Source organism: Kogia breviceps, chromosome 1 (genome assembly GCF_026419965.1).
Source record: "Kogia breviceps isolate mKogBre1 chromosome 1, mKogBre1 haplotype 1, whole genome shotgun sequence".
NCBI lineage: Eukaryota > Metazoa > Chordata > Mammalia > Artiodactyla > Physeteridae > Kogia > Kogia breviceps.
In genome coordinates this window covers 172,346,134-172,360,282 of record NC_081310.1, presented here as the reverse complement: position 1 = coordinate 172,360,282, position 14,149 = coordinate 172,346,134, and the positions used below count along the sequence as shown (strand labels likewise).

Sequence of the window (14,149 nt, the reverse complement as noted above, 5' to 3'; positions counted from 1 at the left end):
CAAGTCTCTATGGGGCTTTCCAGCTCTAACAGTCCAGAATGTGAGCATTCAGGGTTCAGCAAAGAACAGGGAGCAGGGATGGCTGAACTGGGGGAAGAGGGGGGCCATCTGGTCAGGACCTCACAGACCAAAAGGATATATATAGATATAGATATATAGGATATATAGATATATACCAATAGAAATGAACAAAGCCATCTGACCTTCTTACCTATAAGGCCCATGAAATTATATACATATTTTTAAAATAAACTTTTTAATTTTGGAATTAATTTTCAATTTACAAAAGAGTTGTAAAGATAGTACAGAGAGTTCCCGCATACCGGTACCTCACCTAGTTTCAGTTTCCCCTAATGTGACCATCTCATACCACTGTGGTACGTTTGTCAAAGCAAAAAAAAAAAAAACATTGGTACATCTCTATTAACTAAAATCCAGACCTTATTTGGATTTTACCAGCTTTTCCATTAATGCTCTCTCTGTTCCACGATCCAACCAGGAACTATATTGCATCCACCCGGCATGTCTCTTTACGTCCTCTGGTCTGCTTCTGTCTTTCCGTGCTTTTCGTGACCCTTTCAGTTTTGAGGAGTCCTGATCAAGTATTTTGTAGAATGTCCTTCAATGGGAGTTTGTCTGAGGTTTTTCTCTGGGGTTACAGGTTTGGGGAAGAATATCACAGGGTTGAGCTGCCCTCCACATCACATACTGTTGGGGGCACGATAGCCACTTGACTTATCATGGGGTGGTGGTAACCTTGATCACTCGGTCAAGGTGGTGTCTGCCAGGTGTCTCCACCATACACTTCCTATTTGTTCTCTTTCCCTACTCTGTTATTTAGAAGCAAGTCACTAAGCTCAGGGCACATTCAAAGGAAGAGGAGAGGATAATTAGTCTGGAGAAGGGAGAACCTACACGTATTATTTGTAAGATTTTTCTCTACTCCAGCCCCACCCAGCTAGTTATTTATTCAACAATTTATTTCTACCAGTACCAACTCAGGGATATAGATTTCATACTTTGGGTTACTATCTAATACTCCATTATCCATTTTATTGCTCTTAACTGTTTCAGCTTAGGCCGTTGGGAGCTTTTGGCTCCCGAGTCACTTTGACACACTCCTACCCTTTTGAGTTTGGGGCACTTCCTAACTCTGGCACCACAAGACACTCCAAGCTCACTTTTTTCCCTGTCCCAGCCCTAGAATCAGCCATTTCTCCGAGGAAGTAATATATTTTTAAAACAAACCCTCCAATTATCTTGTCAATATTCCAAATGTACTGCACTGCATTTGAATACATGATGAAAGAGATCATTTGTTCAACTGAATTTTAAAACATAACTTCAATTTTTATAGCTCCTAGTGTGACAAGTTTTTTTTTTTTTTTTTTTTTTTGGCCATGCCATGTGACATTTGGGACCTTAGTTCCCTGACCAGGGATCGAACCCACGCCCCCTGCAGTGGAAGCGCAGAGTCTTAACCTCTAGACCACCAGGGAAGTCCGACAAGTCTTTTTAAAATATATTAGGAGCCTCAAAACATGGGAGGGATCTGGCCCTTTCTCCATTTCCAGGAGGGTTTGTGGAACTGAACCTCTGCGGCCACACTGCTAAGGCTTGGGGGCAGCCTGCCCACGCTTCCTACAGTGGTGACCTAGCTCCTGTGTCCTTCCCAGTCTGAGCTGCATGGTGGAGCTACCAAGGTAATTCCTGGGACCGTTCTCTCTCCAGCCTGTGCTCGCCCCCCCCGCCCAGAGGGCGACCAGTCCTGGAGCTCTGCAGACCCCACTCAGGCTAGCCAGGTGCAAGCAGGTGGCAGGAGAGAAGGAAGGCTCCAGGAAGGAAGTTGGCAAGCCCAGCCACTGAGCCGGGCGTTCAAGGGTTGGAGGTGGGGGTGGGGGTGGGGTGGAGCGGGTGGGCTGAGCACATTAGATCCAGAAGGCTCCTGGGGCTTCGGGCCAAAGTTTGCAAAATCCAGCTAGCAGTGGAGCAGGGTTTCCCCGGAGCAGTCCTGGGTTCTGAAGAAGAGAGTCAGCTTCTCGGGAAAGAGCCGCCTTCACGAGCCGGAAGAGAGTGAGACTGCGGCTCACTCTGGGAGGACACGGAGCTGCATGACTCATCGCCCAGTCCTGCTGGCTCCTTCTGGCACAGTGCTGGGCGGCACAGGGCCTGGGAGTACGGGCGGAGTCCCAGGCCGGTCCTGGCCCAGGAGGCGGTCCAGGCTGGCAATCACAATCCGGCACGTAGGGACGTGGGCAGGATGCTGTGGGAGCACCGAGGAGGAAGCAACTCAGCACCAAAGGAGTCTGGGGAGGCCTCACAGAGGAGGTGACATCATCAAAAAGAGGAATAGAATTGGCCAGGCAGCAGTAGGGAGGGAAGAAGGGGAGGGCACTCCCGGGTCTGAGATAGGAGATGCAAAGGCACAGAAGTGTCTGCAAGGCGCTGGCATAGTGCCTGCCGCCCAGCAAGTACTCCATAAATGCGAGGCATTATCGCTGTGGTTGACTTATCATCATTATGATTATTAACCTGGACTCATGACTTAATATTTTTACTACCGTAAAGGTAGTTACTACAATGAATGAATGTCTAAATATACTGCACTTTTCACTGAATTTTTCCCAACTATAAAAGGGGCTGTTCTGAAGATTACGTCTACAGTACACACAGCACTGGGCAGGAGTAGTGGTGAGCACGTGTGCTGGCACACGGAAGGAGCCTCGTTTTCCCCCTCTCCTGGAGGCCAGCCCCTGGGGGTCCTGTGACTGGGAGACTCATTAGAAGAGGTATTTGGGGGTCTTTAAAGATGACCAGACAACAAAGCAGGGACTTGGCTAGGTGGGATCCTTGGTGGTTTCAAAAGTGACAAAGGTGGCACCTGGTGCCCTGGAATGGGAGCTCCTGGTCCTGGCTGCAAGTCTTTCCAGCTGGGACATGGCAGGTTGTACCTGCCCTTCTATCCTGGCAAGGTCCTTATTTCAGAAAACATTGTACCTGGCCCTGGATGGGGCCCCAGCTCTGTGTACCTGCTCCAATCACGGTGTACCTGTTGAGTGTTCCTATCTCAAAAAGTGCCTGCCTGGGTGTACCTGTCTTGATAACTATGGCTCTGCCTCCAACCGTGTGTGTGGACCAACGCCTGTGTCCCGTACTCTTCGGCGTACTTAGTTAGGTCTGAAAGTACGCGGCTGTACCTGTGCCTGCAGCGCCGTTCACTAGGTCTGCCCGTGCCTAACTCGGTGCGCATAACTTGGTTCAGCCTGGGCTTACCTTACGCCTGCGGGCCATGCACTCCTGCCCTGAAGATCTCCTCGCCGCGGGAGGCTAGAGGTTCACGGAAGGGGCAGCTGCCCGCTCCCCAGGCCATGCCCGGATTCCTGGCCAGGCCTGCCGCTCTCGGGTTGCGGGGGCGGGGCCTGAGGCCGGGGCGGTGTGGGGAGGGATGGGGCGGTGATGGGGCGGTGATGGGGCGGTGATGGGGCGGGGCGGGGGCGGAGCAGGAAGGGGCGATGGCCGCTCCGCCCCCTGCCGCCCGGGCCGGCTCTCGCCGGCCCCTGCCCGGCTTCCGCGTCATGGTCCCGGGCGCCACCTCTCCGCCCACCCATCCCGTATAAAAGGGCCGCCGGCCTGGCCCTCGGGACTCGGCCCCATGGAGATGCCGCCGGCCGCGGCTGGCGCACGGCGGGGTGAGGCGCGCGTGACGGGGAGGGGGCGCGGGGGCGGGCTTAGGGGGCGGGCGGAGAAGCGGATGGGAAGGGCTTTGGCTGGGACTGACCTGAGCGGGAGGGACGTGGGGCCGGTCGGCTCCGGCCTCTCCTATCCCCAGGATCCTCCCAACTTAGTCCAAGTCGGAGGATCCTGGGGGTAGGGAGACCGAGGTCCGGAGGGGGAATAGAGCGCTCGCGAGGCTCTGGGCCGGGACACCCTCAGCGTCACCGAGCTCGGAGGCCAACCAGAGTTTCCCATCAACTTTTCTCTCTGGTGGGTCGCCCCGGAAACTTCCCCTCCCCCGGTCCGGGAGTCCGGCCACGGGCCCCGCGCCTCCTGGCCTGGGCTCCGAGCACTGGGCAGGCGGGCGGGAGGAGGCGATGGCTTCAAGGGGGAAGCCCCCCCCTGCCCGCCCCAGCGCAGTTCCAACCCAGTGGGTTTCCATCTGGGAGCCCCGCCCCGCAGCTGTCGGGGCGCGGCGAGGTCCTCAGAGGCCTCCCAAGACTTCTGGGTACCCTGGGTTGGCGGGGGGCTGGGGATGGGGTGGGAGGAGGGGTCAGACTGCCTAAGTTCAAATCCTTGCGCCATCAGCTAACAGCTGGATGACCTAGGGCAAGTTCGTAACGTCTGTGGCTCAGTTTCCTCCTTTGTATTACGGGAATGATGCTCCCCAGCTGGGAGGGCTTTTGAGAGGATAACAGAGGTAACACGGAAGATGGCTTTGCATTTTGCATACTGCCACCAGTCCGTGTGGTCTCATCCTGTTGGATGGGGCAGGGTCAGGAGAGGGGTGGGAGAGAGAGAGCCATTCCCCATCCCTAACCCTCATGGTTGTCATACAGGAGCTGTGTCAAGTGCCTTCCACCAGTCCGAGCTGTGAGTGGCCGGTGGAGAGAGAGGCCCACCCAGGAAGCCACCCCCACCATGAGTCTGTGGGAGCTTGAAGACGGCAACAGCTGCCGAGGGACCTCCAGGCCGGCCCAGGAGTCCACGGCTGAGGAGGCAAGGACTGCAGAGCTGCAGATGAAGGTTGACTTCTTCCGGAAGCTGGGCTACTCATCTGCTGAGATCCACAGTGTCCTGCAGAAGCTGGGGGTCCAGGCAGACACCAACACTGTGCTGGGCGAGCTGGTGAAACATGGGTCAGCAGCTGAGCGGGAGCGCCAGACATCTCCGGACCCCTGCCCTCAACTGCCTCTGGTCCCCCGGGGTGGGAGCAACCCCAAGGCCCCCATCCTGGAGCCCTCTCCCCCCGAGGAGGACAAGGAGGGCAGTGACCTGAGGCCCGTGGTCATCGATGGGAGCAACGTGGCTATGAGGTACATGTCACTTCTGTGGCCGGGAATGGTGGCCGTGTGTCTCTGCACCTCTGGTAGAGAGGATTTCAGAAAGGAGTTGGACCTCTTCTCCAGACTGGTCTAGAGGAAGGGACAGCCCTTTATGGAGGCCCTACTGTGTGCCAGGAGGCTCCCTTAATCCACATGGCTTCTTGGAAGTGGGTTTTAGGGATGTTTGAGGGAGCTCAAAGTGTTGCTCAGGGTCACACAACTGGTAAGTGCCGGAGCAAAGATTCAAACTCGGGTCCTTCTGTCTCCAGAGCTACCTTATGCTCTTCAAGAGGGATCAGACTGTGGGCTCCAGCTTACTACATAGGAGCCTTCTTTCCTCCTCCATGAGATGGGGCTAACCCACCCCTCAGGTGGTGGTTGTGAGGAGTGAATGCACAGAACCTGGAGAGAAGTAAGGGCTCATCCATCAGTAGTAGTTGTTGTTATTGTTTTACTATTATTCAGAGTCTGGGACTGCTGAGGCCTTGTCCCAGACCTGGGCTCCCATGGAAGCGGGCCCAGCCACTGAGGCCTTTGTAGCTGTGACCAAGAGTAACCTTGAGGATCTGGCTCTACATCAGGGGTGTGGGTGGGTAGCTTGATGCTTTGGCTCCAGGGGAGCAGTGACTTGGGTCACTTCTGCTGGAGCCACCTGTGCTGGACTCTGGTCTGAGGGCTCCCCAGGGGGCAGAGCCAGGACTCAGCCCCGTAACCATCCTAGTAACCATCCTACCTCTCCCCTATGCAGGCTCGGGGCGGAGGGGGGGGGGCGGAGTTGGCAGGGGAGGGGCAGCAGGAGGGCTGCCACTGACCCCAGGGAGCCCAGACTTCCCTTCCATCCAGGCCCTGCCCTCTGGCCCTGCTTTCTCCCAGTCCTTTCAAGGCAGGCTGGTGAGTCAGGGTTGGGTGGGTGGTTCACAAGGAAAGGTTCCTGTGGGTGGATGGGGAGATCTCAGACACAGGTGTGGAGTGGGAAGGGCTCCTTCCCTGGCTTCCCTGAGGTCTCTCAGGTGGGCTGCCTAAGGCCTCTATGCCTTTGTCCCCTCTGCCCCTCCCACACCTGGCCCACCTGGCCCAGCTCAGCTGTCTGGCTGGTCCTGGCCTAGCTCGGCAGGTGTGCAGGTGGCCCTCTTCCAGCCACTTTTGGGTCAGTCAGTCTTCCCGTCTCTGAAATGGACTGAGCCAAGGTGGAAATTGAGGAAAGGTGGCATCCACAGGCCAGCGGCCCCTGGTCCCAGTATGTGCCCTGAGAGTTAGGCGATCCCTCTCAGGCTCCAGCAGTGTTTGGCTGGGATCAGTCAGTGACTCCCTCCTCTAGGGGCGTGGGCCGGAGCGCTGAGCCCCGGGGGCAGCCATGTGCTGTGTGTGTTTGTGTCGCGGCAGAAGGAGGAGGGGCCTGGGCGGGAGGAGGGGCAGGTGGTGCAGGGGGTGGCCAGAAGCCGAGCCGCAGGGGCTTTCTGAGCTGGGGCGGTAGCAGGAGGGGAATTCCAGCCTCAAACTTCCTGTCTCAGCTGCTGCAGGGTTCCTGCCCTCCTGCCCCCTCCCGCCCAGGGCTGGCGGGCCAGCCCCTGCCATATGCAAATCGTGGGGAAATTCACCTCTGTTTCCTTCTAAGGGAATTTTTCTCCACTAGCTGGGCCCAGCCCAGGCAGATCTTTTCACCTGGGTAGCCTGCCTTTTGGCCCTGCCCTCTGCCCTAGGGCGGGAGCCGCTGAGCTGGAGTCTCCTACAGAATCGCACATCTTACCAGTGTCTCGTTAGACAGGCTGAGAGGCCCTGACCTGGGCCGACAGAACTGTGGTGTGGGATGGGAGGATGTCTGGTTTTCCTGTGCCAGCACAGCTTCCTCCACAGCAGCGAAGGGGGACTAAAGTTAGCTGTAGAGAGGCACTCCTGGTTTGGGAGGGCAGGATCTGGGCTTGACTCAAGGGACTGGAACATGTGTTCTACTTCTCCCAAGACTAAGGCTCTGACTACCTGCTTAAGGGGTATTCTGGGGGCTAGGGCGGCTGAGAGCAGACTTGTCCCCAGCCAGGGTTTCTGATGCCCGGAAGCAGTACACTGTCCTGGAAGCCCCGGTGTCCCATGAAGTCCCAGGGCTTGCAGGTGCTGGCCTGGGATGGGGCATATGCAGGTACACACGTGTGTATAGAAGGAGGCAGGTAAATGCGTGTGCAGACTGCGTGCCTGAGACAGGGATCCAAGGCAGAGATGATCCCATCCCCACATTTCTGGGGAGACAGAAGGCCTAGGGCAGGGGGAAGCACTGGGCATTGCGAAGACAGACCTGGGGCCTGACCCATCCTGCCAGGTCAGGGAAGGCTTCTCCGAGGCAGTGACACCTCACCTGGGTCCTGACAGAGGAGAGGAAGTTGCCAGATGCACGGTTTTCCCTGTTCCCAGCCTGCCCCACCCTCTGAACAGTTTGTTCAAACTCAAGTTTGGGAGCTTTTTTTTCTTTCCTAAATAAACCTCAGCTCTTCTGTTAGGGGCAGCAAGGCAATCCAGTACCCTCAGATGTGGGTTCCAGTTCTGCCTCTTACCAGTAGCCAGGGAACCTTCGATGAGTCTCAGAGCCTTGTAAGGATGAAGCAAGGAGGTGTGCGATGTACCTGGCCTCCAGCAGGTGCTTGGTACCCACCCATCCCCGCTCCGGGCCTGCTGTCAGGGTTGGCACTTGTCTTTGTACTGTCTTGGCATCAGCACCCGTGCTGGCTGTGAACACAGCCTCTGGGTCTGCATTTCGGTTGGACCACTGCTACTGTGTGATGCTGGCCACTGGTTGCCCTCTGTGGACCAGTTTCCACACCTGAATAAAAGAGCAAGTGGGACTTCCCTGGTGGTCCAGTGGTTAAGACTGCACACTTCCAATGCAGGGGCCTCGGGTTCAATCCCTGGTCGGTCAACTAAGATCCCACATGACATGCAGCACAGCAAAAAAAAAAAAAAAAAAAAAAAGTGGGGTGGGCCAGGGCCCTTTAATGATAGTACCCTCCTCAGAGACTTGCTGGTGATTCAGTATTGAGCATGGAGATCAGGGCCTGCCTCACAGCTCTCAGTAAGTGTTAACTTTTATTATAAGCAGGCGGGCAGATGGCAGGGAGGCCCCACCTGGTGGGGATGAGCCCTGCCTTTGGGCTGGACTTTGCCTCACCTACAGTTTACGGAGACCTTCAGCCCTGGGAGCCCCCCGCCTCACTCCCAGACAGCCTCCGTGCCCGCCAGCTGCCCTACCTCCCTTTCTACTTCTCTTGGGGCTCCAGCTATTACCGCCCCAAGCCAACCACAGGATGTGGTTGGCCATGGAGTTGCCTCTTTTGCGTAACGCTTATTCTGTTTTATGTGCCAAATATGAGAGTCTGAGTTGTTCGCTGAGGGGCAGGGGCTGTCGGGGTGAGAGCCCCAGCTGACCCCTTCCAGCCCCCTAGCCTGGTCCTGGAGCCCTGCCATGACACCCAGTATTACCTGGGAGCCCCCTTCCATTCCCAGGAAGCCAGCTGGAACCTCCACTTTGTTGGACTGTCTTTGGTCTCGAGAAAACAGGAACATTGTCCCACTGACATGGGCCCTTCTTAAGGAGGCTGCAGACCACCCGGCCCATTTTTCAGACAGAGAAGCTGAGCCACAGCAACCCCAGGGCTTGCTTCTGGACCCAGCCACATTTGGATGGGGTGAGGTCTGGTCCACGGCAGTGGGATGTCCCATTTCCCAGCTCTCCTGCTGGCAGAGTCCCCAGAGTCTTCCAGACCATCTTTTTGCCTCGGGTCATGCCTTCTCCAAATGGGCAAGAAGAGAACAGGGAGTCCAGGCCTTCTGGGGCATCGGCAGTCCGAGGAAAAGCAGTTCCTTTCACTTTCAGAACGAAAGGCCTCACAGCTGCCTCCTGCCCTCCTGCCCTCCTGCCCTCCTGTCCACCTCGCCCGCCCTCCTCAGTCCCAGCCCCTGCGGTTTGAGTAGGACTGAACTGTAATCCAACTTTAATCCGGAGCAATCTGGTTTCTCCTTCCCAGCACCCACCCTCAGCCCTGCCGAGCCGGCGAGGGAGGAGTGGTGACTCAGTCAGCCTGTGTTCATCTGTGTCCCCACGGTCCCTGTGCCTTTCCCCCACCCCCAGGTGTGTTGTAAGCGACCTGACCCTTCCCCATGTGGGGAGCAGGTGCTGCCAGATTCCTGGGCGTTTCCTCACTGGCAGGAGATAGAACCGCAGGGAAAGCCCCGGCTGTGGCCATCCCAGGCGGTGTGGGAACCAGCAGGGAATACAGGCCCTAGGCCCCCGGCCAGAAGGCGGGAGGCTGAGCCCAGCGGCTCCACCGGCCAGGGCAGGGGCTGGAGTGCAACCCACCTCCCTCCTGTGCGGGCCTGGGAGCAGCAGGCCGACCCCGTCCTCCTCTCCTCCCCAGCCACGGGAACAAGGAGGTCTTCTCTTGCCGGGGTATCCTCCTGGCCGTGAACTGGTTTCTAGAGCGGGGCCACACAGACATCACAGTGTTTGTACCATCTTGGAGGAAGGAGCAGCCTCGGCCCGATGTGCCCATCACAGGTGAGTGGTACCTCTGAAGGGGCATATGGTCTCCCTGCCCCAGGAGCCCCTATTCTCTTCAATAGAGACCCTTTGGGTATGAGCAACAGCTTCTAGGCCCCAAGCAGGGACCAGCATTCTTTTCCTGGCTTTTGCTGTCCTCAGCATCCCTGCTCTGAACAGCGGTCCTTGGAGATCACCTTAGGTAACCACTGCCTCCAGGTCCTGGGCACCTCCCTCATCTAATGGTGGCATGCCCTTGCCATGTCTCCAACGGCACGGGGGCAGCGTGGTGTGACAGCTGAGCCCCTGGGCTCTAGCATCCTGGCTCAGTCCCTTCTGGCTCTGAGCCACTTGCACCTCATCTGAGACACGGGATGGGGTGAGGATTTGATAAACCAACTCGCAGGGTTGGTTGTGAGGATCACATGGGTTAACACACGTACGTGCTCAGAAGAGCGCCTGGCACATACACAGCAAGTGCCAGCTGCTAGCGTGGCTCTTACGTGAGCCCCCAACCTTTGGGAGGAGAACCTGAGTTTATTTCCCTGGAAGTCTTGAGATCTGGGGGCAGGCTGGCTGGGGCCTCCCGCTCCAAGAAGAGCAGCCCCTTCTGGGTGGGTCCTTCTGTCCTGGTTGAGACAGTCCTCTGGCCCCAGCTCAAGCCACGGCTCATTCCTAGATCCCTCGAGAACAGGCTGGACATGACCAGGCCTGGTGTCCAGGAGGGGGAAGGAGGCAGCCCAGCTCTACTGAGGAGCCTTTCCTGAGCAGGACCTGCCAGCCTGTTCTCCGGGGTGCTTGGTCTTTGGGCAGCAAACTAGGCGCCAGGCCCAGTGAGGGGCTGGGCCTCAGCAGTGGCCTCTGCAGAGGCTCTTCCTGTTCCCGCGACCCTGGAGTTGAGAGTCCTGTGTCTGGCGACCGCGGGGTCAGGGAGCCCTGCGAGCTGGCTCTGGGTCCAGGCTGGGCCCTGACCTGCGCCCCTGCTGCCTCCCAGACCAGCATATCCTGCGGGACCTGGAGAAGAAGAAGATCCTGGTGTTCACGCCATCCAGGCGCGTGGGTGGCAAGCGCGTGGTCTGCTATGACGACCGCTTCATCGTGAAGCTGGCCTTCGAGTCCGACGGCATCGTGGTCTCTAATGACACTTACCGGGACCTCCAGGGCGAGCGGCAGGAGTGGAAGCGCTTCATCGAGGAGCGGCTGCTCATGTACTCCTTCGTCAACGACAAGTACGTTCCTGCCACCGCCGGGACGTGCCTGTGGGAGGTGGGGAGCTGGGGCAGCTCTGCTGCGGGGCCGTGGCCTTGGGCCCAGGCAGCAGGCCCCACGTAGGAAGGGTCAGGCTAGGACCAGACTGGAGCTTTCTAACTTGGGGGATGGAGAAGGAGCATGCGGGACAGGATGTTATCAGGCTTCCAAGAGAGAATCTCCACTTCCCAGCACCGAAGCTCTGACCAGAGGCCAGTGGATGCAGCTTTAGATTCAGATGTTCGGCCTCAGCGAGCTCCCAGCAGGAGAGTTGCCCTAAAGGCGCCCGTGGCTGCGGCCTTCTGGACTGGGGCCTCCTCCACTCCCTTGGGACAGTACCCCCTAGAGCCCAGGGATGTCCTGCTGGGCAGACACCAGTTTTAGGAGCTGCCCTCCTCTCCGTGCTAGCGAGGCTTCCTGTCCTGCCCCCTCCTCGGCACTGGGAAGTCCCCCTTCATGTCTCGCACCTCCTCCGCAGGTTCATGCCCCCTGATGACCCCTTGGGCCGTCACGGGCCGAGCCTGGACAACTTCCTGCGTAAGAAGCCACTCATGGCCGAGCACAGGAAGCAACCGTGTCCCTACGGTAAGACCCCCAGCTCCACCCTCCAGGGCCCTCCTCACGCCATCCCCTTCCTCTCTTGCCTGAGTCGGCCTGCGCCCCACGTTCTTTCTCTCAGGGAACCCCCAACCCCATGTCTCCTGTGCTGCCCCCTTCCGTCTCCCACTCCCTGGTTCTAGAGCCCCCCGGCTGAGAGCCCTCCTTAATTCTCTGCCAGGGAGGAAATGCACCTATGGGATCAAGTGCCGATTCTTCCACCCCGAGCGGCCAAGCCGGCCCCAGCGCTCCGTGGCTGACGAGCTCCGTGCCAACGCCCTCCTCTCGCCCCCCAGGCCGCCGAGCAAGGAGAAGAGTGGCCGGCGGCCTTCACCTTCCTCTCAGCCCGGCTCTCTGCCAGCAAAGCATGAGCAGTGCAGCCCGGATGGGAAGAAGCCGGGGGCCCAGGCGTCCCCGGGGACTCACCGGGAAGGCCTGACACAGACCTTCACCCCGGCAGGCAGGAGCCTCCCACCTAGTGGGGGCAGTGGCAGCAGCTTTGGGCCCTCAGACTGGTTCCCGCAGACCCTGGACTCTCTCCCGTATACCTCCCAGGATTGCCTGGACTCGGGCATTGGCTCCCTGGAGAGCCAGATGTCAGAACTCTGGGGGATTCGAGGAGGCAGCCCTGCTGAGCCGGGCCCACCTCGGGGCCCTTATGCCGGCTACCGCCCCTATGGGGCCGAGCTCCCCGCCACTCAGGCCTTCTCTGCCTTCGGCCGGGCCGTGGGTGCTGGCCACTTCAGCGTCCCTGCTGACTACGCACCCCCGCCCGCTGCCTTTCCACCTCGAGAGTACTGGTCCGAGCCATACCAGCTAACCCAACCAACCCCAGTCCTGCAGGAGCCTCGGGTGCCGGGCCCAGGGGCTGACAGGGGCCCCTGGGGCGGGGCAGGCAGCCTAGCCAAGGAGCGAGCCAGCGTGTACACCAAGCTGTGTGGCGTCTTCCCCCCGCACCTGGTGGAGGCTGTGATGGGGCGCTTCCCACAGCTCCTGGACCCCCAGCAGCTAGCCGCCGAGATCCTCTCCTACAAGTCCCAGCACCTCAGCGAGTAAGCCGGCCAGCCGCCCGGGCAGCACCTCCGGCCTCCGAGGGCTGCCAGGCTGGGCTTGGAGGCTGGACAGAGGGAGGATTCAAGTAGGGAAGAGAACCCACAAACCAAAGATACTGTAGGATTGGTTCTGGCACCTCTAGGCGTCTGCCCGAGGGGTCAGGAGCGATCACCCCGTTGATGCACATTGTATCTGTAGTTTAAGGAGACGCTGCCAGTAACGGCTGTCAGTCCGTGGCCGAGGCCCAAACCCTCCTTTCTCTCAGAGGGCGGGGAGGGAGGCGGCGGGGAGCAGAGGCCTGGGCTGGGGGCCCTGTGCACGGCCCCCCACCTCCGCCCCGTCCCTGGGATGCCGGGCTTGGCCGGCTCGTTGGGCACCGTGTGCCCGCCCTCCGTGGGCCCTCCTCTAAGCCAATGAGGCCTCGTCCGTGCTCTAGCGGGCACGGGGCTTCATGTTAGTAAGCAAGATGCTTCTTAATAACCCACTTCCGTCCCACTCTGTGCTCCTCTCCTATGACCACCCTGCAGGGTCAAGGGCACTCTGCCCCACCCTCTCCTCCTCCCCCCTTCCTCTGCATTCAGAGCCATCTCGCCCTTCCCCAAGGGGGACGCGTGTGCATGTGTGTGTGTACAGGTGTAAATGTTAAATATTTTAACTGGAAAGCCCTTGCCTCTCTTCACACATCAATAAAGCACAATGTGAGCCCCTCTAAGAGGTGATGGTCTTTGTTGCTTCCGGGTGGAGCCGGCTCCTGGGTGATGGAAGGTCAGCAGGTGGGCACCCCGGATCTGCCTCCACACCAGCTCCCTGACCCTTCTCTGGAGAGTTCTACTGAGAGTGCTCTGTCCCTTGGGGTAGCGTCCTTCCTGAGGCCTCGGCTCAGGCCTGGAGAGGAGACGCCTGTGGACACATGGGCAGAGTGTCAGGAAGCAGAAGCATGAAGCTGGGAGTCCCGAGGCTGCAGCGTGGGGAAGGGGTGCTGTTGCGGGACAGTAGGGGGATGGATCAGGCTGGCCCCTCCGTCTGCCCCGTGACCAGAGCTGAGCGCTCCAGGAGAGCTTGTAGAGTGGGCCTGAGGGCTCAGCTCTGTCCCGTCCTCCCAGATCTTGCCCTGCTTCAGGCCCGGAGTGGGGTAGGGGGCACTGGGGTAGAATCAGCCTGGAGAGGCCCTGCCAGGGTAACCTCCAAGCAGGAGGTTAGGGGTCCCTGGCCCCAAACACAAGAACAGGTTCTGCCACCACGAATGTTACCTGGGGCAAGTGACTACCCTTCTGGGTCTCAGTTTCCGCATCTATGAAGTGGGGGTGATGATGGCACCTACCTTACAGAGCTGTACTTTACAGGAGGATGTGAGATCATCTGTGTTGTCTTCACCTCCACCCACCGTCTCAACCTTCCCATCTGCCCCTGGAAGGGAAAGGGCCAGGCAGGAATACACAATTTTTTTAAAAAATAAATTTATTTTATTTATTTATGTTTGGCTGCGTTGGGTCTTCGTTGCTGTGCCCAGGCTTTCTCTAGCTGTGGCGAGCGGGGGCCACTCTTCATTGCGGTGCACGGGCTTCTCATTGCGGTGGCTTCTCTCGTTGCAGAGCACGGGCTCTAGGCACCCGGGCTTCTGTAGTTGTGGCACACGGGCTCAGTAGTTGTGGCTCGTGGGCTCTAGAGCACAGGCTCAGTAGCTGTGGTG

At 58.6% G+C, this 14,149-nt stretch overlaps 1 protein-coding gene across 1 annotated transcript; it reads left to right on the top strand.

Moving 5' to 3' along the window:
* The first annotated feature begins 3,608 nt into the window (after positions 1–3,608).
* On the top strand, positions 3,609–13,169 carry ZC3H12A (zinc finger CCCH-type containing 12A). Its single transcript, XM_067011291.1, has 6 exons — positions 3,609–3,689; positions 4,554–5,030; positions 9,440–9,579; positions 10,556–10,790; positions 11,288–11,394; positions 11,588–13,169. The coding sequence occupies exons 2-6, from the start codon at positions 4,636–4,638 to the stop codon at positions 12,460–12,462; spliced, it is 1,752 nt and encodes a 583-aa protein (XP_066867392.1). The 5' UTR covers positions 3,609–3,689; positions 4,554–4,635; the 3' UTR covers positions 12,463–13,169.
* Positions 13,170–14,149: the final 980 nt, after the last annotated feature.